Genomic DNA, 27,727 nt, shown 5'->3' with positions numbered 1-27,727 from the left:
CCGGCCCGGCCCAGCCCTGCCCGCCCCTGCCCGGCCCAGCCCGCCGCCCCGGGAGCATGAAGGACCGCACGCAGGAGCTCCGCACGGTCAGTGGGCGCCCCCGGGGGGGGGCGGGGGGCACGGGGACACCCCCCCACCCCAGGCTGGGGGAGACCGGAGGAAGGGGCGCCCGGGCCCCCAGGACCAGCCGGCCAGGGGGCGAGGATGCTGAGGTCCCCGGGGGGACCACCTCTCGCTTAGGGGGGTGGCGGGGCTGCCCCACTCCCCCTCCGATCCCCCGGCTCCTCAGAGGACCCCCAGCACCACCCCCACCACCGCCACCGGAAAAACAGCCCGAAGTTTCCCGGGGGCTCGAGGGGACCGGTCCTGCTGGGCCCAGAGCTGTCCAAGGTCCTCGGCTCGCCCCTCTGCCCTCTGCTACATATTGAGGACAAAAATCTTTCCCTCCCCCGGCTTTCCCCCCTGCCTTCTCCCCCTTATTCCAACTCAGGTCCCTCATCCCGAAGTCCTCGGGGTAGGGACACTTGTCGCTGTCTCCCCTGTCCTTCCCCCGGGATGGAGAGTGGGGGTCTAGGGGCTGGGGAGGGGGCCACTGGGCCAGACCTGTCTCTGTTACCTTAGTACAGCGCTTAGTACAGTGCTCTGCACACAGTAAGCGCTCAATAGATACGATTGATGATGTTACCCGGGGTCTCTGTTCCAACCTGGTGGGCCCCCTCTTCCCCGTTGCCTCCCCACAGCCCCCTTCCCCAAGGGGGGCCTTCGCACCCCCTCCTCACCACCGACGGAGTTCCCGCAGCCCGGCCCTGGGGGTTGCTCACGGATTTCCCCCCCCACTTCCCACCGATCCCACGCTCCCGTCCATCCGATTCCCCGTCGCCCGGAGAAGTCTCCCCGGCCACAAGGTGGGCGGGCGTCTGTGGTGGGAAGAGATGGGCACAGACGGGGAGAGACGATCCGCATCCCAGAGAGGCTCAGAAGTATGTGGCGGCCAAGAAGACCGCGGGGGTGGTGGAGAGGAGTAAAAGTTCCAGCAAGAAATTTGGAGGAGGGGGGGCTCCTTGGCCTGTTCTCCCACAGGAACGGGGGACGGGATGGTGGGGAGGAAGAGTCCGAGGGGAGGTTGCTTCCGGGAAGCAGAAGGATCAGTGGGTTTGGGTATTATTTCTGGAATGCCACCTGTCCGCCGGATTTTCCATTTCCCACCCGGGTAGAGAGAGCCTGCTCCTTGCCATCTGAGCCATGAGGCCGGCTGAGCCCCCATTATCCAGGGGCTGCTGATTCTCCAGTGGGTGGATTATCCAGGGCACTGGCCTCCACAGCATCCTGTTCCTCCCAATTCTGGGGGTTGCCCTCATGGGAGGCTGGGGGTGGCTCTTCCAGGGGACCAGAGGCCTGGTTAAGGCCGGGAACCCCCACCCCACTGGGGCCACACTCGGTCAATCATATTTACTGAGCTCTTACTGCATGCAGAGCGCTGTACTGAGCACTTAGTACAGTGGGAACAGATATGGGTCAGGGGGAAGGGAGCCCCTGCCCTCTCCACCCTAATCCAGCACTTCCTGCCTGGGCATCCTTTGGTCCAGGTTGAGTGGTACTCAATTGCTGGGCGCTATCTAAGTCAGATTGATTCTGGGCCAAATCCAATTGGTGCGGTTGGTCCAGTTGTCCAGTTCCCTTCACTTCTGGGCCTTGAGCAGTGGAGACTCCCCAGGGAATAGTAAGCACACAGTAAGGGCTCAATAAATACCATTGATGGATTGAGAATCTGCACCCCCTTCCTCCTTCCACTGCCTTCTCCTCTCTCCCCGACACTTCCCCTTCTCGCCTCGCCCCCTTCTCAGCTCTGGGCTCCCTCCTTTCCCTCCCACAGCAAAATGAAGCTTCCAACACATATACACACACACATGCACACACACATGCACACACACACACGCACACACACACACCACCACCACCACCCCTCAGCAAACTAAACGGGCTCCTGAAGCCACTTCAGGGATGGGGAATATGGGAAAACGAGACAGGAAGATCACATAATTAGCAAGCCAGACCTGCTCATTAGCTCCCACCTGGCCTGTCCCTTCACATCCTCCACCCCCACCCCTGGCCACAGCTGACTGCAGCCAGCACTGCTGAGGTGTAGCCACGGAGCAGTTTCTAGGCCCCAGACCCTTTTCATGTCATCTCTGATGCCCCATGCCCCTTCTCCATCAGCCACCTTGGTCAGTGGCATGGGAGCATTGTATCAGAACAGACCCCCTCCCCTCAACCCAGGACAGGCCATCCCCACTCCCCCAGAGGGGAAACTGGGATCAGGGTCCCAAGGTGGGGAAGGAACTGGGGAGGGACCCCCACCTTAGGAAGAGGATGATGCCCCTTCTCCAGGAAGTCTGGCCTCAGGGAGAAAGTGATTTGGCCTAGAGGCCCTCCACCTTGCTCATCCTTGCTCAGGCCGGGCGGCACCCACGGGATGGATGGGCAGGATGGGTTCTGATGTCATCACTGGGCCTAGGATATTTTTTACACAGCCCCTGCTGCTAGAGTCTGGGTTCCTGAATGGGATGGGGACTGGGGTGCTGGGGGAGACAGGGTGGATAACGGCAGAGATCCAGCCAGGGAGGTGACGGAGCGGCCCCGCTACCTGCTGGGAAGGGCCCAGGACCCAGCTGGTCCTCCCGCACCCCTGCCCTCGAATAGGGTAATGACTTTTAGACTGTGAGCCCACAATCAATCAATCAATCAATCAATCAATCGTATTTATTGAGCGCTTACTGTGTGCAAAGCACTGTACTAAGCGCTTGGGAAGTACAAGTTGGCAACATATAGAGACAGTCCCTACCCAACAGTGGCTCACAGTCTAAAAGGGGGAGACAGAGAACAAAACCAAACATACTAACAAAATAAAATAAATAGAATATGTATGTACAAGTAAAATAAATAAATAAATAAATAAATAGAGTAATAAATATGTACAAACATATATACATATATACAGGTGCTGTGGGGAAGGGAAAGAGGTAAGATGGGGGGATGGAGAGAGGGTCGAGGGGGAGAGGAAGGAAGGGGCTCAGTCTGGGAAGGCCTCCTGGAGGAGGTGAGCTCTCCGCCAATTGTCAGCTATGTGACTTTGGGCATGTCACTTAACTTCTCTGTGCCTCAGTTACCTCATCTGTAAAAATGGGGATTAAGACTGTGAGCCCCCTGTGAGACAACCTGATCACCTTGTAACCTCCCCAGCGCTTAGAACAGTGCTTTGCACATAATAAGCGCTTAATAAATGCCATCATTATTATTATTATTATCCCCACTCCCCCAGAGGGGAAAATGAGGCTCAGGGTCCCAAGATGGGGAAGGAATTGGGGACGGACCCCCACCTTTGGAAGCGGATGACGCCGCTTCTCCTGAACAGCCCCAGGAGGTCTGGCCTCAGGGAGAAAGCAAACGTCCCCTCCTAATCCGCTCTGAATGCGCTGGTCCATGGGGAGTCTTGGAGAGGGGCTGCGTATGTGCCTTGGCCCTGGAGGTGAGGCAGGTCCAGCTCTGGCCCTGGGGCAGCGGCGGCGGGAGCCAAGAGCTGCCTCAGTTCCTCTCACCTGCGCCTCCGCCACCTCTGAAGGGTGGCTTCTTAGCAGGGACTGGTGGAAGTTGGGGGGCGGGGGACGGGGGAGCCTGCTGTTCCTGGGCCTCAGGAGGCAGCGGGCCTGGCAGCTCTGGCTTCCGAGAGACAGCGCCAGGAGCTGTTGCCACCCTCCTCACAGCGCTGGGTTTTAAATAGCTGTCTGGGGAGCCCGGCGGGGGTGGTGGGGGAATGGGGCCTCGGAGGGTGTGGAGTGTGGGGGCTGCAGGGGAGTCTGGGCCCTCAGGCTGCCCTGAGGTGGCGGAGGCCCAGTTTCAGGCAGGGATTCAGTGGTTGTTCCACCTTCCTCCTGTGGGCCCAGATTTCCTCAGGGGCCCAAGCCGAACCCACACTGGCCCTTTAGGCCAGGTCCAGCCTTATTCAGTTGGCCCAACACCCATGGGGGTTTGCCCTCCACTTACCCCAGGTGCCCAGAACTAGTTCTTCTCAGAGTCCTGATTTTGAAGGGGCAGGAGAACCAGGCAAGGAACTAGGGCAGAGGCACCAGGGTAGAGCCCCCCTCCTTCCCCAGAATACCAGTGGGCCATAGCTACCGTGGCTTGAGGGGGCTTTTCCCTTCCCAGGTTCCCCCGAGGCCTTGGCCATGGGGGAGTTTCCAGGTCTGTCTCCCCCTTCTAGACTGTGAGCCCGTTGTTGGGAAGGGACCGTCTCTATATGTTGCCAACTTGTACTTCCCAAGTGCTTAGTACAGTGCTCTGCACACAGTAAGCGCTCAATAAATACGATTGAATGGATGAATTAATTAATGACCTTCAGCTGGCCCCCCCATTAGCTAGCTCCACCTTTCTCTCACATCATTGAGAAGCAGCATAGCCTAGTGGATAGAGCACAGGCCCGGGAGCCAGGAGAACCTGGGTTCTAATCCCGGTCCGCGATGTCTGCCGTGTGACCTCGGGCAAGTCACTTAACCTCTCTGTGCCTCAGTTACCTCGTCTGTAAAATGGGGATTAAGTCTCCGAGCCCTATTTGGGACAAGGACTGTGTCCAACCCGTTTAACTTGTATCTACCTTAGCGCTTAGTACTGTGCCTGGCACATAGTAAGCACTTAAAAAAATACCATAAAAAAAGAAACAAACCTTCCTCCTTGGCTCCTGGCTTCCCAAAATAGTCTCCAAGTAGCTCGGAGCAGCAGACGGCGTGGAACTCAGCCTGGTGTTATGGGGGCTGGCGAGGGGGTGCTGCTGGCAGGGGCAGCCTCAATGGGCAAAGGGACATCATCATCATCATCAGTCGTATTTATTGAGCGCTCACTGTGTGCAGAGCACTGTACTAAGCGCTTGGGAAGTACAAGTTAGCAACATATAGAGACAGTACCTACCCAACAGTGGGCTCACAGTCTAAAAGTCTAAAAGGGACAGTGGGGCTGGCAGGGCAAGAGGACAGCGGGGCAGTTACTGGAAGACTGACCTCAGCACCTGCAAACCCCTGCCTGGAGCCCAAGGTGAAGGAGTTGGGAAGAGCGCATTAGAGACAGAGAGGTCAAGAAAGAGGGGGAGGTAGCTCTTTTCTGGGGTTTGCAGGGTAAAGGCGCTGCGATGGGGTGGCAGTGCCTGGGATTGGATTTGCCAAGCTTGGGGTGGAGTTTGGATGGGCACCAAGGCAGGATCTGGTTGCCAGACAGCCCCTCTCCCTGCCCCAGTGGGGGTAGTTCTGTGGTTCAGGTCATGGGGTCAAGGGTTGGCCTCCTGCCCAGACCAAATTCCCCAGGTCCAGGCCTGGCCTGTGTGGAGACTGACGTGTTCGGGACCTGACAGAGGGCGGGCACAGGTGTTGGGGCAGGTGCAGTAAGCCAGAGGTTGCTGGGATCGTGCTGGGTGGTCCCTCTACCCAAGCCCAAATCCTGCCGTGTACCTGTGCAGAGGTGAGGGAGCAGAGGAGCCCTGGGGCCGTGGGGGACAAGTAGGTGGCCCAGATCCGGCCAGGAATTGGCAAGGGGGTCGGGCGGAGCAGGACTCCAGTAGGCTGAAGCTGAGCACCGGGCACAGGATTCCTCAGGAACCCCCAAGCCACAAGATTCATTCATTCAATCGTATTTATTGAGCGCTTACTGTGTGCAGAGCACTGTACTAAGCGCTTGGGAAGTACAAGTTGGCAACATATAGAGACGGTCCCTACCCAACAGCGGGCTCAAGATGTCACAGAGTCATGGGGTCCCTGGGCATAGGCCCCCCCACCAGCCAATCGTCCTGCCCTGATCTGGCCAAACTGATTCCCCATCATCATGTTTGGTATCTCTTGAGCCTCGCTGGGGTCAAAAGGAAATTTTATTTGAGGGCGTGGGGTTAGGGGTTAGGGAAAAGGGGTTATGGATTTGAGGTTACGGTTAAGGGTTAGGGCCGAGTTTACGGTTGGGGGTTAAGGTTGAAGTTAGGGCTGAAATTAGAGTTAGTGTTAAAGTGTTCATTTTAGGGGTTAAGGTTAGAGGTTTGGGTTCAGGTCAGGGATGGGTTTCTGTCAGCTCGCTGTGGGCAGGGAATAGGTCTACCAACTCCGTTATATTGTACTCTGCCGAGTGCTTAGTACAGAGAAGCAGTGTGGCTTCGTGTTTAGAGCCCAGGACTGGGAGTCAGAAGGACCTGGGTTTTAATCCCAGCTCCGCCACACATCTGCTGTGTGTCGTGAGGCAAGTCACCTAACTTCTCTGTGCCCCAGTTATCTCATTTGGAAAATGGGGATCAAGAGTGTGAGCCCCACGGGGGACAGGGACTGTGTCTAACCTGATTAACTTCTCACTACCCCAGAGCTTGTTTGGCACATAGTGAGTGTTTAACGCTCCATCTCCCCTCTCCATCCCCCCCATCTTACCTCCTTCCCTTCCCCACAGCACCTGTATATATGTATATATGTTTGTACATATTTATTACTCTATTTATTTATTTATTTTACTTGTACATATCTATTCTATTTATTTTATTTTGTTAGTGTGTATGGTTTTGTTCTCTGTCTCCCCCTTTTAGACTGTGAGCCCACTGTTGGGTAGGGACTGTCTCTATATGTTGCCAACTTGTACTTCCCAAGCGCTTAGTACAGTGCTCTGCACACAGTAAGCGCTCAATAAATACGATTGATTGATTAACAAATACCATGATTAATTATTACTGTTAGCACTCAATAAATATAATTGATTGATTTTCACATTCCCGTGATTCCTAATAATAATAGTTATGGTACTTGTTAAGTGCTTACTATATGCCAAGCACCGTTCTAAGTGCCGGGGTAGATACAAGGTAATCGGGATGGACACAGTCCCTGTCCCACATGGAGCTCACGCTCTTAATCCCCATTTTACAGATGAGGGAACTGAGGCCCAGAGAAGTTAAGTGACTTGCCCAAGGTCACACAGCCGACGAGTGGCAAAGCTGGGATTAGAACCCAGGTCCTTCTGACTCCCAGGCACGGGTTCGATTCACTAAGCCACTCTACTCTCCCCAGATCCAGGGGTTGGGGAGAAGGAGAAAGGTTGGGTTAAGGTTCGGGTTAGAGTTAGGGAAGCAGCGTGGCTCAGTGGAAAGAGCCCGGGCTTTGGAGTCAGAGGTCATGGGTTCAAATCCCTGCTCCGCCAACTGTCAGCTGTGTGACTTTGGGCAAGTCACTTCACTTCTCTGTGCCTCAGTTCCCTCATCTGTAAAATGGGGATTAAGACTGTGAGCCCCCTGTGGGACAACCTGATCACCTTGTAACCTCCCCAGCACTTAGAACAGTGCTTTGCACATAGTAAGCGCTTAATAAATGCCATTAAATCAATCAAATCAAATCAAGAAGTCACTCCGCTCCAGGGCCGGAAGCCTGATACTGGCGCTAGTGCCCAGGGCTGCCCGGCAGGATTCATTCAATCGTATTTATTGAGCGCTTACTGTGTGCAGAGCACTGTACTAAGCGCTTGGGAAGTACAAGTTTGCAACATATAGAGACGGTCCCTACCCAACAGTGGGCTCACAGTCTAGAAGCCTGCTTCCCATGCAGCTGTTGCTCCCGGCTGGCGGGAAGAACGAGGCCTCGGTCTCCCCATGAGGAGCTGGATCCCGTGAGGCAAGGAAAGGGCTCAGAGTCGGGGATCGGCATATCACAACCCCTTCATCCCCTCCAACTCCCCTCTGCTCCCACCCTCTCCCCTGGGACCCCCTCTCCCTCTGTCTGCCCCACTCCCCTTCCTAATCCATTCAGCAGTGGTATTTATTGATCACTTACCATGTGCAGAGCACTGTACTAAGCGCCTGGGAGGGTGCCACAAAGTTGGTAGACACAGTCCTTGCCCTCAAGGAGCTTTCGATCTAGGAGAGGAGATAGACATTAAAATAAGACAGAGGTAGGGGAGACAACAGAGTATAAGGATATGGACATAAGTGCCGTGGGGCAGGGTTGGGATATCAAAGTGTTTAAGGGGTACAGACCCAGTCTGGCCCTCTCTCCCTCCCACCGATCCCATCCCTCTCCTCCCCCCCGCCGCCGGCTCCTCCCCAGCGTGGGCGAGGGGGCGCTTGGCACTGCCTCGGGGGTCTATTTTAGTGTTTGTGGGAGGCAGCCTGACAGGCCAGCCGCCCGCGGATCACATCTGATTTTCCGGGCGGCCCGGCCCGGCAGAGGTTCCGGCCTCCCAACCCTGGCAGGGCTGGCACCGAACAACAGCTGGAGAAGGCCCAGCCTCCTCTCCGCCCTGCCTGTTTCCCCGTGCGGCGCCCCGGCCTGGGGCGGGAGACGCAGACGTGCCTGTGTGTGGCCACGTGTGTGTCCGTGTGTGTCCTCGGTGGCGGTGAGGGGAGAGGACATGGTTTGGCAGTGGGGGTACATGCATCCCTGTGTCGTGTGTGCATGTTTGGCCCCGTGTGTACCCACACATGCCTGAGGGTGGGCCGAGGCAGCAAGCATTTGGCCGTGGCCACTCTCCCAGGTACGAAGGTGGGCACTGGTGACTCAGGTTCCCCGGAGAGCCGGCAGGGGACTGCCACGACCCCCGCTGGGACCCCCATTTGCCCACAGTCCAGCTCATCTTTGGGGCCAACCTACTAGCTGCCACATCGGGCCTCGCCCCCACAGCCAGCCGGGAGGAGGTCAAAGGGCCACCTCCTTAGGCTGAGCGAGACGACCCTTCCCCATGCCCCTCTGCCTCCAGCAGCGGCTGGGCTCTGGGCATCAGGCCGAAGACCGTGCCGGGCTGACCAGACCGACTAAAGCCTGTTTGGGATACCAGAAGCCCGGGAGACCAGGGATTCTGGTCCAGAACTCTCGCCTTCACTCCGAGCCTCAGTTTCCCTGCCTGGAAAACGGGGATACTTCCGCCCCCCGGCCTCCGAGAGCCACGTTGATGGAGACACAGACAAAAGGGCCCGGGAGGGAGGGCTGGTGACAGCGTGGAGGGCGCTCCGGAGGCTGAGCCGGAGAAGCCAAATGTGTAATTACTCCTGACGGGAAGCCTTGTTCTCCCGGGCCTGGGCGGCAGCTGCTGCCGTCACGGGCACCTTCTCCCCACGAGGGTGCCGTGGTGCCCGGGGGCACCGGGTGGAGCAGGCGGCCACCTCGCAGCCCCAGCCTCAGCAGCATGGGGAGGGGACCATGGCATCCACCCCCCCAAACCGCTCCCACCCACTACTCCCACCCCCCTCGCTGGCCCGGCGTGACCCGGGATGACCCGGGCTGCCACAGGTGCCCTCTGCTCCTGACCACGGTGAGAAAAGGGTGGCAGGCTTCGTTGTGGAAGCAGCTTGGCCTAGTGGGTAGAAGTTGAGCCTGGGAGTCAGAAGGATTGAGTTCTAATCCCGGCTCCACCGCTGGTCCGCTGCGTGACCTTGAGCAAATCACCTCTCGTCCCCGGGGCTCAGTTCCCTCCTCTGTAAAATGGGGATTAAGACTGAGAGCTCCACGTGGGACAAGGAAGGTGTCCAATCTGATTAGCTTGTATCTGCGTGGCTCAGTGGAAAGAGCCCGGGCTTTGGAGTCAGAGGTCAAGGGTTCAAATCCCGGCTCCGCCACTTGTCAGCTGTGTGACTTTGGGCAAGTCACTTCACTTCTCTGTGCCTCAGTTAGCTCATCTGTAAAATGGGGATTGACTGTGAGCCCCACGTGGGACAACCTGATCATCTTGTAACCTCTCCAGCGCTTAGAACAGTGCTTTGCACATAGTAAGCACTTAATAAATGCCATTATTATTATTATTATTATTATTATCTACCCCAGTGCTTAAAACAGTGCTTGACACAAAGTGCTTAACAAATACCATCATCATCATCATCCCCAGCAAGGGGAGGTTTCTTCTACCCGCAGCCTGCCCAGCCCTCCCCTGTGCCTCTGGAGCCCCCTGTTTTTCGAGAAGCAGCGTGGCTCAGTGGAAAGAGCCCGGGCTTTGGAGTCAGAGGTCGTGGGTTCAAATCCCAGCTCCGCCAACTGTCACCTGTGTGACTTTGGGCAAGTCACTTAACTTCTCTGGGCCTCAGTTCCCTCATCTGTAAAATGGGGATGAAGACTGTGAGCCCCCCGTGGGACAACCTGATCACCTTGTAACCCCCCCGCGCTTACAACAGTGCTTTGCACATAGCAAGCGCTTAATAAATGCTATATATATATAAAAAAAGTAGCCTGAAGGAGCTTGAGAGAGGGGGATGAGTGGGTGCAACCCCCCCATCCCCCGCCATTTCTGCACAGAGTAGCTGGCACTGCCACTCGGTGCCAAGGCCGGGGGGAGGTTGGGCAGAGCTGAGGCCCATTCTGTGCAGGCTGGGAGAGGGAGGGATTGGGCCCAGGCCAGTGCTGACCAGCTTGTGTGTGTGTGTGTGTTTGTGTGCTGCAGGCCAAGGACAGCGACGATGATGACGAGGTCACAGTCAGCGTGGACAGAGACCGCTTCATGGATGAGTTCTTTGAGCAGGTGGGAGCACCCAGCGGGCCCCCGCAGCCCCCATCCGCCTCCTCCGCCACCCCCCGCCCCGGCCCGGCCCCGGAGCATAAAGCTGGAGGGGGTTGGGGTCTCGGGGGTCCCAGCGGGAACTGCCCCGAGAGCCATGTGCTAGGGTGGGCTGGAGAAGGGAGAACCGGGGGCTCAGAGGAGTGGGGCTAATCTCGACTACCCCCATCGCCACCTGAGGTCACGGATGGATGAAAATGGCTCCAGGAGTGGGGGTGGGAAAAGAGGAGCAGGGGGCAGAGGGGGAGACCTTCAGCAGGTGGGGAACCGTGGCTTCCATAGCCCTGGGCTGCTACAGCCCTAATCTGGGCTGCAGCTCACTGTGTGTGTGCATGTGAGAAACAGGCATGCACATGCCTATATGTCTGTGTGATGGTGCGGGTGCAGGGGTGCCCCCAACTCTCCCGCTTGACCTCTGACCTCTGACCCCCGGTCCGCGGGCCTCCCCCCGCCTCCAGGTGGAGGAGATCCGGGGCTTCATTGACAAGATCTCAGAGAACGTGGAGGAAGTGAAACGCAAACACAGCGCCATCCTGGCCTCCCCGAACCCCGACGAGAGTGAGTGGGCACTGGTGGGGGTGGGGTGGGGAGGCAGGAGGGCAAGTGGGTAGGGACAGGGTGGGTAGGGGACCAGGGCAGGACTGAGAGGTAGAATCGAACCAGGCTGTGCCCAGTGGGGGTCCTTCTGACCCTCCCTCTGTGCTCAAGATAACACAGCTATGGTTGTGCGCCCACGGGCCAAGAAAAGAATCTGGGCCCAGGCGCCGCCCCGACTGGAGGGACAGGCGGGTTTGGTCTGGGGCTCCTGAGGGCCTGGAGACCCCTCCCTGGGGGGCCGGACCTGGGGCAGACTCCACTTGCCAGTGGTCCACACTGTCCTCTGCTCCCCTAGAGACCAAGGAAGAGCTGGAGGAGCTCATGGCAGACATCAAAAAGACAGCCAACAAAGTGCGGTCCAAGCTGAAGAGTGAGTCTGGATCTCCCCTGCCCCTACCAGGCCCCGGAGCCCGGACCCCCCCACCCTCCCCTGGGATTCACCCCGCCCAACCCAGGCGCCCCCTCCCCAGTAGCCCCAGGTCAGAGCTCGGGGGCCCAAGGACCTTCTCAGTTCCCTCATCTGTAAAATGGGGATAAAGACTGAGCCTCCCATGGGACAAGCTGATCACCTTGTAACCTCCCCAGTGCTTAGAACAGTGCTTTGCACATAGTAAGTGCTTAATAAATGCCATCATCATTATTCAATCAATCAATCAATCGTATTTATTGAGCACTTACTATGTGCAGAGCACTGTACTAAGCGCTTGGGAAGTACAAATTGGCAACACATAGAGACAGTCCCTACCCAACAGCAGGCTCACAGTCTAGAAGGGGGAGACCATTATTATTATTATTCTAGACTCTAAGCTCATTGTGGGCAGGGAATGTGTCTGTTTATTGTTCTGTAGCACTCTCCCAAGTGCTCAGTATAGTGTTCTGCACACAGTAAGAGCTCAATAAATACGATTGATTGACTGAATGAGTGAATGAATGTTGCCTTTTCCAGTGGCTTCTCAGTGTCCCCCTCACCCCAGCAGCCCAGGTAGGTAGGCAGGTAGGTCCTGCCCGTCAGCCACACCCCCTAGGAGGAGGGCACTGGTTCGTTTATTCATTCAGTCATATTTGTTGAGCGCTTACTGTGTGCAGCACTGTACTAAGCACTTGGAAAGTACAGTTCAGCAACTGATAAGAGACAATCCCTATCCAACAACGGGCTCACAGTCTAGAAGGGGGAGACAGACAACAAAACAGAGCAAGTAGACGGGCATCAATAGCGTATTTAGTTTAGTTCCTCCCCAACCTCTCCCGGGATGTCGCTTGGGTGCCCCCCGGCCAGACATTAGGAGTAACAAGGGGTCTCCCCAACAGGTATCGAGCAGAGCATCGAGCAGGAGGAGGGACTAAACCGATCGTCTGCCGATCTGAGAATCAGGAAAACACAGGTAGGAAGCTGGTTGGGGGCAAGCATCTTGGTGGTTGTGGGGTGGGAGGGGAGAGAGAGAGAGAGAGAGTGTGTGTGCATGTGCATGTGTGTGTATGTGCATACATGAACACGTATCCCCATGTGTGGCCCTGGGGATGGGACTGGGACTGCCTGTGGATGATGACTGGGTTTGATGCTGTGTCAGTGTAAGCGTGAGGGGAATTGACATGTATAGGGGAAGTGACATGTATGTGTGTGTGTGTTTGTGTGTTATTGTGTATACGAGACTGTCTAGGGAGTTGGTTGTGCAGTCTATCCCCGCAGCCCTCCGCTCCCCAGCAAGAGACTGGGTGGGCCGAGGGGCTACGGGCCGGGGCGGGTAGGGCAGGTGGAGACCTGCACTGAGCCCCCGTGCCCCCTGCCCGCCCCCCCCAGCACTCCACCCTGTCCCGCAAGTTCGTGGAGGTGATGTCAGAATACAACGCCACCCAGTCCGACTACCGCGAGCGCTGCAAGGGTCGCATCCAGAGGCAGCTGGAGATCAGTGAGGGCCCTGAGGGGCGGACCTGGGGGGGACGCGCTCCTCGGCCCACCTCCTGCCCGCCCCCCGAGCCGGCTGGGCGCAGCCACGCAGCATAGCTTGTCCCCAAAGGCCCAGGCCCAGCCTCAAAACCCACACCCTTGCCAGCCCTGACGGAGTCGCCAGGCACGGGCCACGGGCCACCTCCCCCCGGCCAGCTGGAGTCCTTCCTCTGCCCAACTCCAGTTGGCCTCGGTGCCCATTGTCCCTTCCACCCCAACCCCCGGGGGGTGGGCAGGGCTGAAAGACAGAAAGGCCTCAACTTGCTCCCTCCTCCTCCCTTCCCCAGCCGGCAGGACCACCACCAGCGAGGAGCTGGAGGACATGTTGGAGAGTGGGAACCCCGCCATCTTTGCCTCGGGGGTGAGCCTCAGACCACTCTCACCCTCCATCCTCTCCCACCCCCAGCCCTAAGCTGTCTCTCCCTGTAGCAGCCAAGCACGCGGCATCACACCCAGCGTGTGCTAAGTAAAGGATCTCATCATCTACTTCTAGGATGAGGGAGAGGCTAGAAGTAGCTCAGCGGATAGAGCACGGGCCTAGGAGCCAGGAGGATCTGGGTTCTAATCCTGGCTCTGCCACGTGCCCGTTGTGTGACCTTGGGCGAGTCATTTCACTTCTCTGGGCCCATTACCTCATCTGTAAAATGGGGATTAAGATAGTGGGCCCCGTGTGGGACAGGGACCGTGGTCCAACCTGATTTGCTTGTATCCACCCCAGTGCTTAGTACAGTGCCTGGCACACAGCAAGGGCTTAACAAATACTACAATTACTATTATTATTATTATAAGGTTATCAGCAATTACTATTATTATTATTAGAAGGTTATCAGCAATCCGGGAAAGTACAGCAGAAATGGAGACCATCCCTGCCCTCCTCAAGGGACTTACAGTGTAGCAGTTGACCGATGGATGGAAGGATCGGAAGGCAGGAGGAGGGGTCAGAGTTCAAGAGTTAGGGATGGGAGATGGGCGTGAAGGGCGGATGTCTGGAGAGGGAATCCCCACCTACCGGTTCTCATGCTTCCCCTTTGAGAAAGGGGCAGGGTCCGAGGGAGAACGCAGAGGTGGCAGACAGCAGACGAATTATGGAGGAGGAGGGAAGACTCTAGGCTGGGCCTGAGGGGAGCGGGGGGCCGGAAAGGGGGCTCGGGGGGTGCCGTGGGGGTCTCTGGGTCTGGAGTGACCGTGCCAATCTCCCCTACCCGCCGACTCCCCAGATCATCATGGACTCCAACATCACCAAGCAGGCGTTGAGTGAGATCGAGACCCGGCACAGCGAGATCATCAAGCTGGAGACCAGCATCCGGGAACTCCATGATATGTTCATGGATATGGCCATGCTAGTGGAGAGCCAGGTGAGGATCCCCCTGGGGCCCTGCTCGCGCCCCACCCTCCCCCCCCATCCCCTCCCCGGGGGTCCGGGGCAGGGGCCCGGTCTGTCCCTTCCCCACGCCTGCCCTATCCCGGCCCGCCTGGCGACCCCACCGCCCCGGCTGGCTCTCCTGCTGACCCTGGGCCTCGCCAGACGCCACCCTCTGCGCCCCGAGCGGGGTCAGGGTGCCCCCTGTTCGCCAACCCTTCCCCCCAGTGGGGGTGGAGGGATTCCCCCAGCTCGGCCCTGGGCTGCTCTAACCCCCCACCACCTGTTTCCGCCCCACACGCTGCCCCTGGATGGAGGCCTCAGGTAACACCCGCCTGGGTACCCAGGTGCATGTGCCAAGGGGGTGGCCCCGCCTCCTGCATGGCCCCTCCCCACTCCCCCGCACGGCCCTGCCCGCTGCATGGCTCCACTCCAAAATGGAGCGGGGGGGTCCCCCCTGCTCACCGCATGCCTCCATCCTGGGTGTCGGGTCCCTCCCGGAGGAGATCTGGTCCGTCTGTCCAGCCGACCAACCGGCCCCCTGACGAGGGCAGAGCCAGGAAAGGGAGAAGCCAAGCGCCCACCGGCAGGAGCTGACCATCTGCCTTATTGTAATAATTATCATTGTTAGTGGCAATTGTAATAACAATAGTGGTATTTGTTAAGCGCTTACTAGGTGCCAAGAACCGTTTTAAGCGCCAGGGTAGATGTAAGGTAATCAGGTCAGACACAATCCTTGTCGTGCTCGCAGTCTTAATCCCCATTTTACATTCGAGGGAACTGAGGCACCGAGAAGGGAAAGGGCTGGCCTGAAGCCCCCGGCAGGCAACTGGAGGAGTGGGATTAGAACCCGGCTCCTATGACTCCCAGGGCCCGGGTTCTAATCAGTAGGCCACACCTTAGCAGGGTGATACAGTCCCAGGCAGACAAGCGGGCAGAGGTCAGACCCCCAAAGCGTGGATGGCAGAGGTGGGCCCGGAGAGCCCTAGTCCAGGTTCAGTGGCCAGAGCTGAGGACTGACCCAGGCACTCCAGTTACCTGCGGAGGCCTTCCTGGAGGGACTGACCTGATAGCAGCTTGACAGGAGGAGACAGGCTGGGGTGTCTTGGGGAGGGGAGGGGGCCTGGGCCTGGGGATTTCCCCATCTGGGTTGACCCTGGAAGTGGGGGGTAAGCATGGTGACCCCATTTGGCCGGCTTTTCATTCCCCCTTCTCCTCCCCAACCCTGCTCTTCTCTGCTCTCCCCGGGGCTTCCTGACGGCCTCACCCTCTCCTGGGCGACGACCAGGGGTCCGCGGGCTGGAGGCGGAAGATTGGGGGTCCGTGGACTCTGCGCGGACCCCCTCCGCGGAAGCCCTATCTCTCCCCCGACCCTTTCCCTCTCTTTCTCTCCCGCCTCAGGTGCCCCCCAGGCTCAGGGACCGGGTCACCCCCGGCCCGTGGAGCCGCCCCCCTCGCCCACCCCCGTCCCCTCGACCCCCCAGGGGGAGATGATCGACCGCATCGAGTACAACGTGGAACATTCCGTGGACTACGTGGAACGCGCCGTGTCCGACACCAAGAAAGCCGTCAAGTACCAGAGCAAAGCCCGGCAGGTGAGTGGGACGGACGTGACCCCCGTCGGCCTGCCAGGCCCCGGGGGGCAAAAGAGACCCCAGCCCCCACCCCCCGGGGCTGGCAGCTGATACCCTGACCTCTCCTTCCCGTTCCGCGCCCCCTCGTCCCCCCGCAGAAGAAGATCATGATCATCGTCTGCTGCGTGGTGCTGGGCGTCATCATCGCCTCCACGTTTGGTGGCATCTTCAGCTAGCTCTCTCTGCCCACCATCCGGAGCCGCCCTCCCTGCCATCCTCGCCCCTGGACTCGGAGCCCCAAGCTGCTCTCTCCCGTCCCCACCGCCCCCTGGGCCCGGCCCGGCCCAGCCAGGCCGTGTTGTGTGCATGACCCCGTGGTGTCACTATGTGTATCTGTATGATGGGGGTGGCTGTGGCGGTGAGGGGGGAGGAGCCCCCAGGGAACCGGGCAGGCCGGTGGGCAGGGAGGGCAGGATAGCCGCCCTTCCCACCCCACGCCTTCAAGCACGCGGGCAAGCTGGGCCAGCCCTCGTGTGGCCGTGGTGGTGCCTCCCCTCGCCCAGCCCGGACTCCCTCCGTTCCCCACCTCGGGGGGCTGCCAGCTTGGAGCCCCTCCTCACGGGGAGGATCCCGGTCCCCATCCCCTGCCTCGCCCCACCCCTCCAGGGTCCAGTCCTCCCCCATCCCCTTTCCGGCTCCTTCCCCGTGCGTGGCCTCCAGGCCCCATCCCGGTGGTCGGGGTGAGGGCACTGAGTAGCCTGCAGCAGCCTCAGACCCGGGGGACCCCCTCCTTTCTGCTCCCCACCCCCCAACAGGGCGGCACAGTGGGGGAGGAGGGGGACCAGGGAAAGGCTGCAGAGGCAGGGTGGGTCAGAGGCCTAGAATAGCTCATCACTGCCAAGCCCAGGTCGGGCCAACCCGATCCCCCCCTGCAAGTCTCAGTGAGGCACCATTCCCCATCTTGGGCTTGTGCCCAAGTGGCTGGCAGGGTGGGGGCTAGACAGGGTCCCCGCCGCCAGCCTCAGAGGAGAGTGGGACCCCAGCCCCCGCCCCCCACTTGTGCCCAGGACCCTCCTCGGATGTTGCATGTGCGGGCTGCTGCCCGGCCCTCCCCGGACCACGTCTCCCTTCTGTCCCTGTCATCGAGGTGCCATGCATGTAGGGGGGAGTGGGAGGAGACGGGGGAGTCACTGACACAGTATTCAGTAAAGGGGTAGCCTCGCCCTCCAACCGCACTGGGGCTTTGGTTCATCTGCCCAGCCCTTCCCCCACTCTCCTCGCAGCAGGCGTGTGCGTGCGTGCGTGTCCGTGCTCCGTCCCGCTTCCGAGCCTCCGCGACAGCCCAGTGACTGTGACAACTGTCCGTGTTGCCTTCTTTCTACGCCCCCCCGCCCCCTCCACCCCCTCACCAAAGCTCACGGTGCAATCAGCCAGCCATTTTGTGAAATTTTTATGTAGAATAAACATTTGTATCCATCCCGGGCCTGGCTCCTGGCGCCTCACTAGGGCAGGAGACGGGGAAGCTCTGCTCTGGCCCTTCCCCTCCTCCCAACGCCGGCTGGGGAGGGTCTCCATCCCAACCCAACCCAGCCACCTGGACCTGGGTTTCGAGACCAAGGACCGTGAGGGGGGAGCCAGGAGGCCCGGGCCAGCCAGGAGCAACACCTCAGGCAGAGCAGCGATGGCTCCTGCTTTGTTGGGTCTGACAGTGAGGGTGGGGCCCGGCTGGCAGACTCCGGGGGCACGGGGCCCGCAGTACTTTCTGTGCCTGCCCGTCCTCCCTCCCAGCGAACAGTCCTGAGTCTCGCTGCGGGGAGGAGGCCGAGGCCCAGGCGTCCGCTCCCCGCCATGGTCCCGGCTCAGAAGCGAGGCCTCCGTTTGCGGCCAGTGTAGCGGGTATCGGCCCGCACCTCCCTGGGGGAGAGATGGGGGGGTGGCCATGTGAGTGTGAGAGAGACAGAGACCCTCGCCCCCCTCTGCCATCGCAGACCCGGGCTCGCCCTCCACTCACTTGCCCTGCCGCCTCCGCCGTTCCTTCTTCTCCAACACCCAATCGCGGCTCTTCTTCACCGACTTGCCCTTGGCCGTCTTGAACCGCTGCCTAGTGAGGGAGGGGAGGAAGGGGGTCGGGGGTACCCCAGACGTGGCCTCACAGACAGAGCACGGGCCCGGGGGGTCAGAAGGACTTGGGTTCTCATCCCAGTTCCACCACTTGTCCACTGGGTGACCTTGGGCAAGTCCCTTCTCTTCTCTTCCCATTTTACAGGTACCACATCTCACATCTAAGCATGTGAGCCCCATGTGGGACGGGGACCGGGCTCAACCTGATTAGCTTGTATCTACCCCAGTGTCTGGCACAGAGTTAAGCACTTAAATACCATTTAAAAAAAAACCCAAAACAGCCCCTTGGAGACCCTATGCTCCCATTTCCTGGCTGGGGGAAGAGCAGAGCTGCCCTAATAAATAATACTAGTAATACTTGTTAGGTTGCTAGGTGCTTACTGTGTGCTCAGCACTAAGTGTTGGGGTAGACGCAAGTTAATCAGGTTGGACCCAGTCCCTGTCCCACCTGGGGCTCACACTCTTAGTCCCCATTTTACAGATGAGGGAACTCAGGCCCAGAAGTGAAATGAAGAAGTTAATCCTGTGGCTAGCGAGGGTTGGGAGGGGGCGAGGGTGGGCAGGAGGCTTCAGTGGAGCTTACCCACACTGGAATTGGACCCCACGGAAGTATGCGAACCCAGCTGGCTCAGCCCCACTCAGGGACCACCCATGCCCCATACCACGAGCAGCATCACCACCCAGTTCGGGAAGACGACTGGGAGGAGGGAGAAGGGGAGAGGGAGGGCCAGTGGCCGCTTGTCTGAGGCCGGAAAATGCAGCAACCCCAGCTCTGGCGGCTGCCACGATTCTCCTCAGCTGCTGCTCTCGGCCCCTCGCCCCGGCTGGGGGGAGCCTGTGACCCCCACAGCCGCTGAAGGCCGGGAGCCTGCCGCCCCTTCTCTGGACCAGACCCCTGGGGCTCGCCCTTCTCCCAACAGGCCCAGCGAGGGGAAGCACCTCACCCAAGGTCACACGACCGTGACCGTGAAGAAAGATCGTCCGTCTGCCAGCTCCCTCCTCCCACGCCCCCGCCCTCCGCCGACCCTCCTGCCTTCCCACCGTGCGCTCCTGGTCCCGAGGAGCAGCCGGTGAGTTTTCGGGGACTTGGGGAGCTGGGCCGCGGGGCTCTGGGTCCGGAGCCTCCCTTCTCTGGCCAGCAGCCGGTGACCAGGTGCTCTGAGAGCCCCAGGCGGGTCACTGCATAGCTGGCAGAAGCGGAGGCGCACTTTGCCCATCATCCCAACAGCTGGCAGTGATGGGGCCATGGTCAGAGGGGGCCAAGGTGGTACCTTGAACCAAACCCAGGTCCTGTTCTTCCCCAAGGCCCTGCATCCATCAGCCAGAAGGGCTCCCTCGCGCTCCCCGACCCCAGTTATAACCTCTGTTCCTCCCCTCGCCTCTCCTCTCCGAGCCAAGAGGCTCCTGAGCCCGGCGGGCACCTCTACCTTTCTCTGGAGAATTTGGACTCCTTCAGCTCCTCTCCTTCGGCACATTGACTGCCCAGGCCCTGCAAGAGCCCAAGGTCAGAGGCCCGGGGCCCCGGCTGCCCCTCCCACAAAAGGCCAGAGCTCCTGGGGGGCTGGAATGGGAAGAGCCAGCAGGCCTCCTGCCCCGTCACCGGGCTCAATCTTCCCATCCGGCCCTCCCTCCATGCCCACCCTGATCTCGGGGAGACCCACTTCTGGTGCCCCCCTTCCCGCTCGCTCAAGATTCACCTTGGGGCTATGAGGAGTGGCACAGTGGGCCCCCACGGGGAGCCAGGAAGCCCATCTCCCGCCCTCAGGCTGGCTGGGCCTGGTTCTGAGCCTAACCTCCCAGGGGCCAAGGGCTGGGAAATGACTCCCTCAAAGCGGTGGGGAGCCCACCGCAGGGACTGGGAGCCCAAATCCCACCCTGATACTCCTTGGGAAAGACTGGGAGCCTTACCTCAGGCAGTGGACCTCCCACCCCGGCAAACAGACACAGGAAAAACCTGCAACGAGAGAGTGCAGCTCAGCGAGGGCTGAGGGACGGACAATGGGGATGGGAAGAAGGGGGAATACGGAGAAGGGGGATGGAAGGGGGATGGAGGGAAGGCAGACGGGGAGAAAGGGGATGGAGGGGACAGAGGGAACTGGACTCACTTCTTGGCCTTGGTGCTGTTGGGGTAATCAACCACCAATCCTCCCAGGAAGCCGGCCTTCATGGCCTGGGCGGTGATCAGCTCCAGCTGGGGGACACACACACACAAGTTTTGGGGATCAGTCGACAGAGCCCCAGCCCAGCCAGCTTCCTGAGGAGAGGAGTTGGACGGGAGGGCGAGCCCCCCACCAACTCCCCGGCTGGGCCGGGCCGGTTCCCAAGTTTCCAGAGCTCAGAGGAACAACCAGCCCCGCCGGAGGTCACCCTGGGACCCGGGGCCTCCCCAGGAACATTTGGCCTTCACACCCACTCTCTGGGAACCCCCCCCCCAGCCATTTCCCTGTGAGGAGGCCTAACGGAGGGGTTCATTCATTCACTCATTCAATCAGATTCTTTGAGCACTTACTATGTGCAGAGCACTGTCCTAAAGCGCTTGAAAGAGGACAAAAGAACAATAAACAGTTCCCTGCCCACAACGAGTTTACAATCTAGGGGGGAGTCAGACATTAATATCAATAGAGAAGCAGCGTGGCTCAGTGGAAAGAGCGGGCTTTGGAATCAGAGGTCATGGGTTCAAATCCCAGCTCTGCCAATTGTCAGCTGTGTGACTTTGGGCAAGTCACTTCACTTCTCTGGGCCTCAGTTCCCTCACCTGTAAAATGGGGATGAAGACTGTGAGCCCCACGTGGGACAACCTGATCACCTTGTATGCCCCCAGCTCTGAGAACAGTGCTTGGCACATAGTAAGCGCTTAACAAATACCATCATTATTATTATTATATCAATAAATGACAGATATGGACATAAGTGCTGGAGGGAATGAGACGAATGAAGGGAGCGAGTCAGAGCGACACATAAGGGAGAGGAAGAAGTGCTGTCAATGGCACCTTGCAGCGGGGGAGGATAATTGTCAGATATGAGGAAGTCCAAGCCAGAGGCAGAAGAGCGGCCTGCACAGCCAAGACATGCTGTGGCACCCGGCCTTCCCCGCGCCCCAGACGGGCCCCTCACCTGTTCCGCGTTCTCGGGGTACAGCTGCAGGACGGCTCGGGCTCCTCGCGCCTGCGTGGACCCGTGGGAGACAGGCGAGCGGGGCTTCGTCAACCCCATCCTCGCCGCCTCCCTCCGGCCCACCACCGCCCCTGGCCTCAGGGTTGGGGAGACCCTCGTGGCCCCCAAACCGTCCACCCCAATGAGGAGGGTGACCAGGGGAGAGCTGCCTCACCAGAGCAGCATAAAGGGAGGAGAAGAACTGAAAGAGGCGCCGGGCCGGGCTGTGACTCTTCTTATCTGCGTTGCACAGCCACTGCACCGCCGAGATGCTGAAAGAAAGGGTGCAGACGGTCACTGGGCGGCTTCCGGGGGTCCGGGCAGGCCCCTTACCCCAAGCCAAGGCTCTTTTCCCGGGCACACAGGGCTGAGCGAGTGAGGCAATAATACGGATGGTATTTGCAAGCGCTTACTATGTGCCAGGCTGCTCTAAGCGCTGGGGTGGATACAAGTCGATAGGGTGGGACCCAGTCCCTGTCCCCCGAGGGGCTCACAGTCTCAATCCCCATTTTACAGATGAGGGAACTGAAGCCCAGAGAAGCGAAGTGCCTTGCCCAAAGTCACACAGCAGGCAAGTGGTGGAGCCGGGATTAGAACCCATGACCTTCTGACTCCCAAGCCCGCAATCTACTCACTATGCCACGCTGCTTCCTCCAATGCTTGTAGCCCTCTCGCTCAGCTTCTCACCCTCCTCCTGTCAGCTAGTCAATGGTATTTATTGAACACTTACTGTGTGCACAGCACTGTACTAAGCAATTGGGAGAGTACAACGGAACAGTATAGCAGACACATTCTTTGCCCATAACGAGCTTAGAGCCTAAGGGGCGGGGGGAGAGACGAAGCTCTCCTGGTCGGGGTTATTCCATGGGCTTCCCCAATAGGCTCCCGTCCCCCTGCCCGTTCCCCACCTAAGACACGTGATGGGTTTGCCTTTACTCTGACTCTTACTTGATACCGCTGATGCCTACTCACCCTGCTTCCCCGAGGGTTTTGACCACACCCTGGGGGCGGTGAGGAGGGGCATCCCCCAGCCCATCTTTTCTCCCACTGGCCTTTGCCTCCTCATAGCTCAAGGAAGGCCCGGGGCTTCTCCATCCCGCTCCGGAGACCTTGTTGCCGCTCAAGGCTCTACTAGGGATCCCCCTCGACCACCAGATCCCCCGTCCGGCCCTGCAGTCGCCCCTCCTTCCCTGATCCACCGCTTGCAGATCAACAACTCGGAAACAGCATAGTTTAGTGGATAGAGCCCGGGGCCTGGGCGTCAGAAGGACCTGGGTTCTAATCCTGGCTCCGCCACCTGTCTGCTGTGTGACCTAGGGCAAGTCGCTTCCCTTCTCTGTACCTTCTCTGTGACACCTGCAAAATGGGGACTAAGACTGTGAGCTCTATGTGGGACAGGGACAGTGTCCAACCCGATCACCCTGGTGCTTAGTAGAGTGCCTGGCACATAGTAATCGCTCAACAAAGACAACGGTTATCATTATTATCCTGCTGGCAGTGCCCGGACCCTTCCTCAAGCTCCAAGACTTCAGGGTGGTTGAACTTTCTAGGCTCCACCCAAGGGGCAGAAAACCAAGAAAGGAGACCCACCTGATGCAGCCGTCAAAGGTGCCCGGCCGGAAGGGGATGCCCTGGCCCATGTCCCCCAGGAGCAGGTCTCCCTCCACTTCTCGCTCCACGGCCACATCTACGGGGGAGGAGACGGGTCAGGGTGGGCGGTGCCCTCCCCCAAGCGCAGCCGGCCCGGCGCCTCCTCTTGCCAACTTACCCAACATGGCGGAGCTGATGTCAATGCCCACCCAGTGGTGCCCCTGCTCCGAGATGAAGTCACCGCTCAGTCCCGACCCGCAGCTGGAAGACACGACAGGGAGGGAGCGGGGCTGGAACCGCTCCGCTCGGATGCCCCACGGACGCCCCGGGGGGCAGGACGGGGTGGGGATAAGGTCGCCTTACCCGACATCCAGCAGGAAACAGGGCTGCTCCTCGGGCAAGGCCAGAAGCTCCACAGCCCGCTCTGACATCTGGGTCTGGATGCCAATCATCCTGGAGCTGGGGAAATCACAAAAGATAGGGGGGTGGGGGCAGAGGAGGAGGCACCTGGCCAACAGACGCCACGCCTGCACCCGACCTAGAAAAGGTGCCCAACCTCTCCCTCGCCCGGGCTGACTCCCCCATCCCCAAAGATCCCACGAATCCCGGGCTCCAAAAGCAGGTCCCACCCGGATACTCCAGCCTGGTTCCCCAGGGACAGAAACATTTTACAAATGAGAAAACTGAAGCCCCGAAGCGGGGAGGGCCCCACAGCGAGACAGAAGGGAAGCAGAAATGGACCAGCGCTTACGAAGCTTTTAGACTGTGAGCCCACTGTTGGGTAGGGACTGTCTCTATATGTTGCCGACTTGTACTTCCCAAGCGCTTAGTACGGTGCTCTGCACACAGTAAGCGCTCAATAAATACGATTGATTGAATGATTGGCGTGCCAAGTGCTGTACTAAGGGCTGAGGTAAACAGCACACAATCATATCGGAATAAGGGCCCCAGGTCTCCGGCTCCTAGGACCACGGTGCGTGCCCCACCTCTTACTTTTGTGTGTATTTCCGAGCTTCGTCCTCGTTGTAAAACTGTATCAGAGAGAAGAAGAGAGTGAGTGCTGTCACTGGGAGCTCATTATCAGGAGGCGATCCCAGGTCTACAAAACTGCATCTTTTGCCGATGAAACTCTGGTTTTCCACCTCCCTGTTCTGACGGGCTGTCATGACAGCTGCTCTTGGTTCCCTTTGCTAGAGGGAAGAGAAATCTAGAAAGCATTTTGGACCCCAGACCCTACAAAAGCTGTGACTTGTCTCTGTTTTCTCCCTTTTTCCTCTCTTCCTCCCCATCCGTTCTCCCCCCCGCCCTGCCTTACCTCCATCCCCTCCCCACAGAACTTGTATAGTACCCCGGCCTTACCTCCTTCCCCTCCCCACAGAATCAATCAATCGTATTTATTGAGCGCTTACTGTGTGCACAGCACTGTACTAAGCGCTTGGGAAGTACAAGTTGGCAACATATAGAGACAGTCCCTACCCAACAGTGGGCTCACAGCAAATATTTGTACAGATTTATGACTCTATTTACTTTACTTGTACATATTTACTATTATTTACTTTGTTAATGATGTGCATATAGCTATAATTCTATTTGTTCTGATGATTCTGACACCCGTCTGCATGCTTTGTTTTGTTGTCTGTCTCCCCCTTCCAGACTGTGAGCCCGTTGTTGGGTAGGGACCGTCTCTATGTGTTGCCGACTTGGACTTCCCAAGCGCTTGGTACAGTGCTCTGCACACGGTAAGCGCTCAATAAATACGATTGATGATGATGATGATGAATAAATACGATTGAATGAATGAATAAATGAATGAATGAGTGTGGGACGGGGGACGGGGATCCCCCCTGGGAGATGCCCAGGGACTAGGGGTCCCCGTGGCCGGGGAGGGGTCTTCCAGAATCAATTTATCAATGGTATGGGCAAAGACCACGTCTCCTAATTCTGTTGTATGATACTCTCCCAAGCCCTTAGGACAATACTCTGCACGCAGAGAACACTCAATAAAGAGCCTTCATTCCTATTTATTGAGCGCTTACTGTGTGCAGAGTTCTGTCCTAGGCGTTTGGGAGAGTACAATATAACAGACACATTTCCTACCCACAGAGAGCTTACAGTCTAGAGGAGCACCCTGGCCTAGTGGCAAGAGCCCGGGCTTGGGAGTTAGAGGACCTGGGTTCTAATCCCAGCTCCGCCACTTGTCTGCTGTGTGATCTCGGGCAAGTCACTTCACTTCTCTGTGCCTCAGTTACCTCATCTGTAAAACCGGGACTAAGACTGTGAGCCCCATGTGGAACAACCCGATTACCTTATACCCACCCCAGGACTTAGAACAGTGCTTAGCATACAGTAAGGCTTAACAAATTCCATAATTATCAGAAGAGGAAACGACCACTGATTGACTGAGTGTTATAGAGTGCCGAGCACTATCCTAAGCATTCATTTATTCATTCAACCATATTTACTGAGCGCCTACTGTGTGCAGAGCACTGTACTAAGCACTTGGGAGAATACAACACAACAGTATAACACACATATTCCCTGCCCACAACGAGCTTACACTCTAGAGAAGGAGACAATCACTGATTGATTGATCGCTTATAAAGTGACAAGCACTGTCCTAAGTGTTCACTTTTTCACTCAAACGTATTTATTGAGTGCGCACTCTGTGCAGAGTCCTGTCCTAAGCGCTTAGGACAGTCCAAAACGAGATGCAGCACGGTGCAGTGGATAGAGGGACTGTGTCCAACGCGATTTGCTTGTACCCACCCCAGTGCTTAGTACAGTGCCTGGCACATATTAAGCGCTTAATAAATACCATAATTATAATTACAGTTATTAATAAACAGACACATCCCCTGTCCCCAACCAGCTTACAGTCTACAGGGAGGGGACAACCACTGATTGACTGATCGATCGCCTATGGAGTGCCAAGCACTGTCCTAAGCGTTGATTTATTCATTCAGTCCTATTTAGTGAGAGCACACCATGTGCGGAGCACTCTCCTATGCGCTTGGGAGAGTCCAATAGAACGGTAAAGAGGAATATTTCCTGCCCACAACGAACCCCAATGTTGGTTAGGGACCGTCTCTATATGTTGCCAACTTGTACTTCCCAAGCGCTTAGTACAGTGCTCTGCACACAGTAAGCGCTCAATAAATATGATTGAATGAATGAATGAACTTCCAGTTTAGGGGGGGGCCGATCACTGATTGATTGATAGATCGCTTAGAGTGCCAAACACTGTGCTAAGCGTTCATTTATTCATTTAATCATATTTACTGGGCGCTCCCTGTGGGCGGAGCACTGTCCTAAGCGTTTGGGAGAGTCCAATCGGGCAATAAAGAGGCACATTTCCTGCCCACAGTGAGCTTGGAGTTTAGAGGGGAGACGATCACTGATTGATTCATCGATCGCTTATAAAATGCCGAGCACTGTCCTAAACGTTCATTTATTCATTCAACCGTATTTATTGAGCGTGCACTATGGGCGGAGCATTGTCCTAAGCGCTTGGGAGAGTCATCATCATCATCATCATCAATCGTATTTATTGAGCGCTTACCGTGTGCAGAGCACTGTACTAAGAGCTTGGGAAGTCCAAGTTGGCGACATATAGAGACAGTCCCTACCCAACAGCGGGCTCACAGTCTAAAAGGGGGAGACAGAGAACAAAACCAAACATACTAACAAAATAAAATAGAATAGATATGTACAAGTAAAATTAATAAATAGAGTAATAAATATGTACAAACATATATACAGGTGCTGTGGGGAAGGGAAGGAGGTAAGGTGGGGGGGATGGAGAGGGGGATGGGGGGGGTAGAGTCCACTGGGATGGTGAAGAGAAGCAGCGTGGCTCAGTGGAAAGAGCCTGGGCTTTGGAGTCAGAGGTCATGGGTTCAAATCCCGGCTCCACCCCTTGTCAGCTGTGTGACTTTGGGCAAGTCACTTCACTTCTCTGGGCCTCAGTGACCTCATCTGTAAAACAGGGATTAAGAGTGTGAGCCCCACGTGGGACAACCTGATCACCTTGTAAACTCCCCAGTGCTTAGAACAGTACTTTGCACATGGTAAGTGCTTAATAAATGCCATTATTGTATCTCCCCCAGCGCTTAGAACGGTGCCTGGCACACAGTAAGCGCTACCAGCCAGACACCATTCTTATTATTAAGAGGCCCGTTCGGGAGCCAAGGGATTTCTGAGGAGCGAAGCTCCCCTCCTCCAGGAGGCCTTCCCAGACTGAGCCCCTTCCTTCCTCTCCCCCTCGTCCCCCTCTCCATCCCCCTCATTTTACCGCCTTCCTTTCCCCACAGCACCTGTATATATGTTTGTACATATTTATTACTCTATTTATTTACTTATTTTACTTGTCCATATCTATTCTATTTATTTTATTTTGTTAGTATGTTTGGTTTTGTTCTCTGTCTCCCCCTTTTAGACTGTGAGCCCACTGTTGGGTAGGGACTGTCTCAACATGTTGCCAACTTGTACTTCCCAAGCGCTTAGTCCAGTGCTCTGCACACAGTAAGCGCTCAATAAATACGACTGATTGATTGATTGATTGACTGATTGAGTGGGGCCCCTCACCAGCTCCGGGGGCCCGCGGTGCTCGGGCCTCCGCCCGCTGCACGCCATCGCTCCGCACGCCGCCGCCGCCGCCGCCGCCGCCTCCTCCTTCCACCGACGCTTCCGCCCACGCGACACTTTTCCCGCCCTTTTCTCCGCCCCCTTCCCGCCCTGCGATTGGCTGGAACGCAGCCCGGCCCCGCCCTCGCCCACCGCTATTGGCCGCCGCTCCGAACCCCGCCCCACCCTATCCCCTGCGATTGGTTGCAGCACAGCCCGGCAACGCCC

At 57.8% G+C, this 27,727-nt stretch overlaps 2 protein-coding genes and 1 non-coding gene across 4 annotated transcripts; 1 reads left to right on the top strand and 2 right to left on the bottom strand.

Annotated features, from left to right (window-relative positions):
- Window positions 1-6: 6 nt before the first annotated feature.
- On the top strand, window positions 7-17,494 carry STX1A (syntaxin 1A). Its single transcript, XM_038759452.1, has 10 exons — window positions 7-86; window positions 10,423-10,500; window positions 10,995-11,094; window positions 11,429-11,503; window positions 12,442-12,515; window positions 12,932-13,040; window positions 13,366-13,439; window positions 14,296-14,433; window positions 15,923-16,033; window positions 16,171-17,494. Exons 1-10 carry the CDS (start codon window positions 57-59, stop codon window positions 16,246-16,248), a joined length of 867 nt encoding a protein of 288 aa, XP_038615380.1. The 5' UTR covers window positions 7-56; the 3' UTR covers window positions 16,249-17,494.
- BUD23 (BUD23 rRNA methyltransferase and ribosome maturation factor) lies at window positions 17,447-27,527 on the bottom strand. Of its 2 annotated transcripts, XM_038759451.1 has the most exons (12): window positions 27,461-27,527; window positions 23,870-23,907; window positions 23,240-23,335; window positions 23,055-23,137; window positions 22,877-22,973; window positions 21,462-21,558; window positions 21,248-21,298; window positions 20,239-20,324; window positions 20,042-20,087; window positions 19,561-19,622; window positions 18,024-18,113; window positions 17,447-17,926 (listed from the first exon to the last, which is right to left on the bottom strand). In XM_038759451.1, the coding sequence occupies exons 1-12, from the start codon at window positions 27,506-27,508 to the stop codon at window positions 17,872-17,874; spliced, it is 849 nt and encodes a 282-aa protein (XP_038615379.1). In that variant the 5' UTR covers window positions 27,509-27,527; the 3' UTR covers window positions 17,447-17,871. The 2 variants fall into 2 exon arrangements, with proteins under 2 accessions (XP_038615379.1, XP_038615377.1); XM_038759449.1 differs by lacking the exon at window positions 27,461-27,527 and having other exon boundaries at window positions 23,870-24,119.
- Window positions 18,870-19,002, bottom strand: LOC119939862. Its single transcript, XR_005454822.1, has one exon.
- Window positions 27,528-27,727: the final 200 nt, after the last annotated feature.

The sequence above is a fragment of the Tachyglossus aculeatus genome, chromosome 17, assembly GCF_015852505.1.
Source record: "Tachyglossus aculeatus isolate mTacAcu1 chromosome 17, mTacAcu1.pri, whole genome shotgun sequence".
Classification (NCBI taxonomy): Eukaryota; Metazoa; Chordata; class Mammalia; order Monotremata; family Tachyglossidae; genus Tachyglossus; species Tachyglossus aculeatus.
This window is presented reverse-complemented; position numbering and strand designations above follow the sequence as displayed.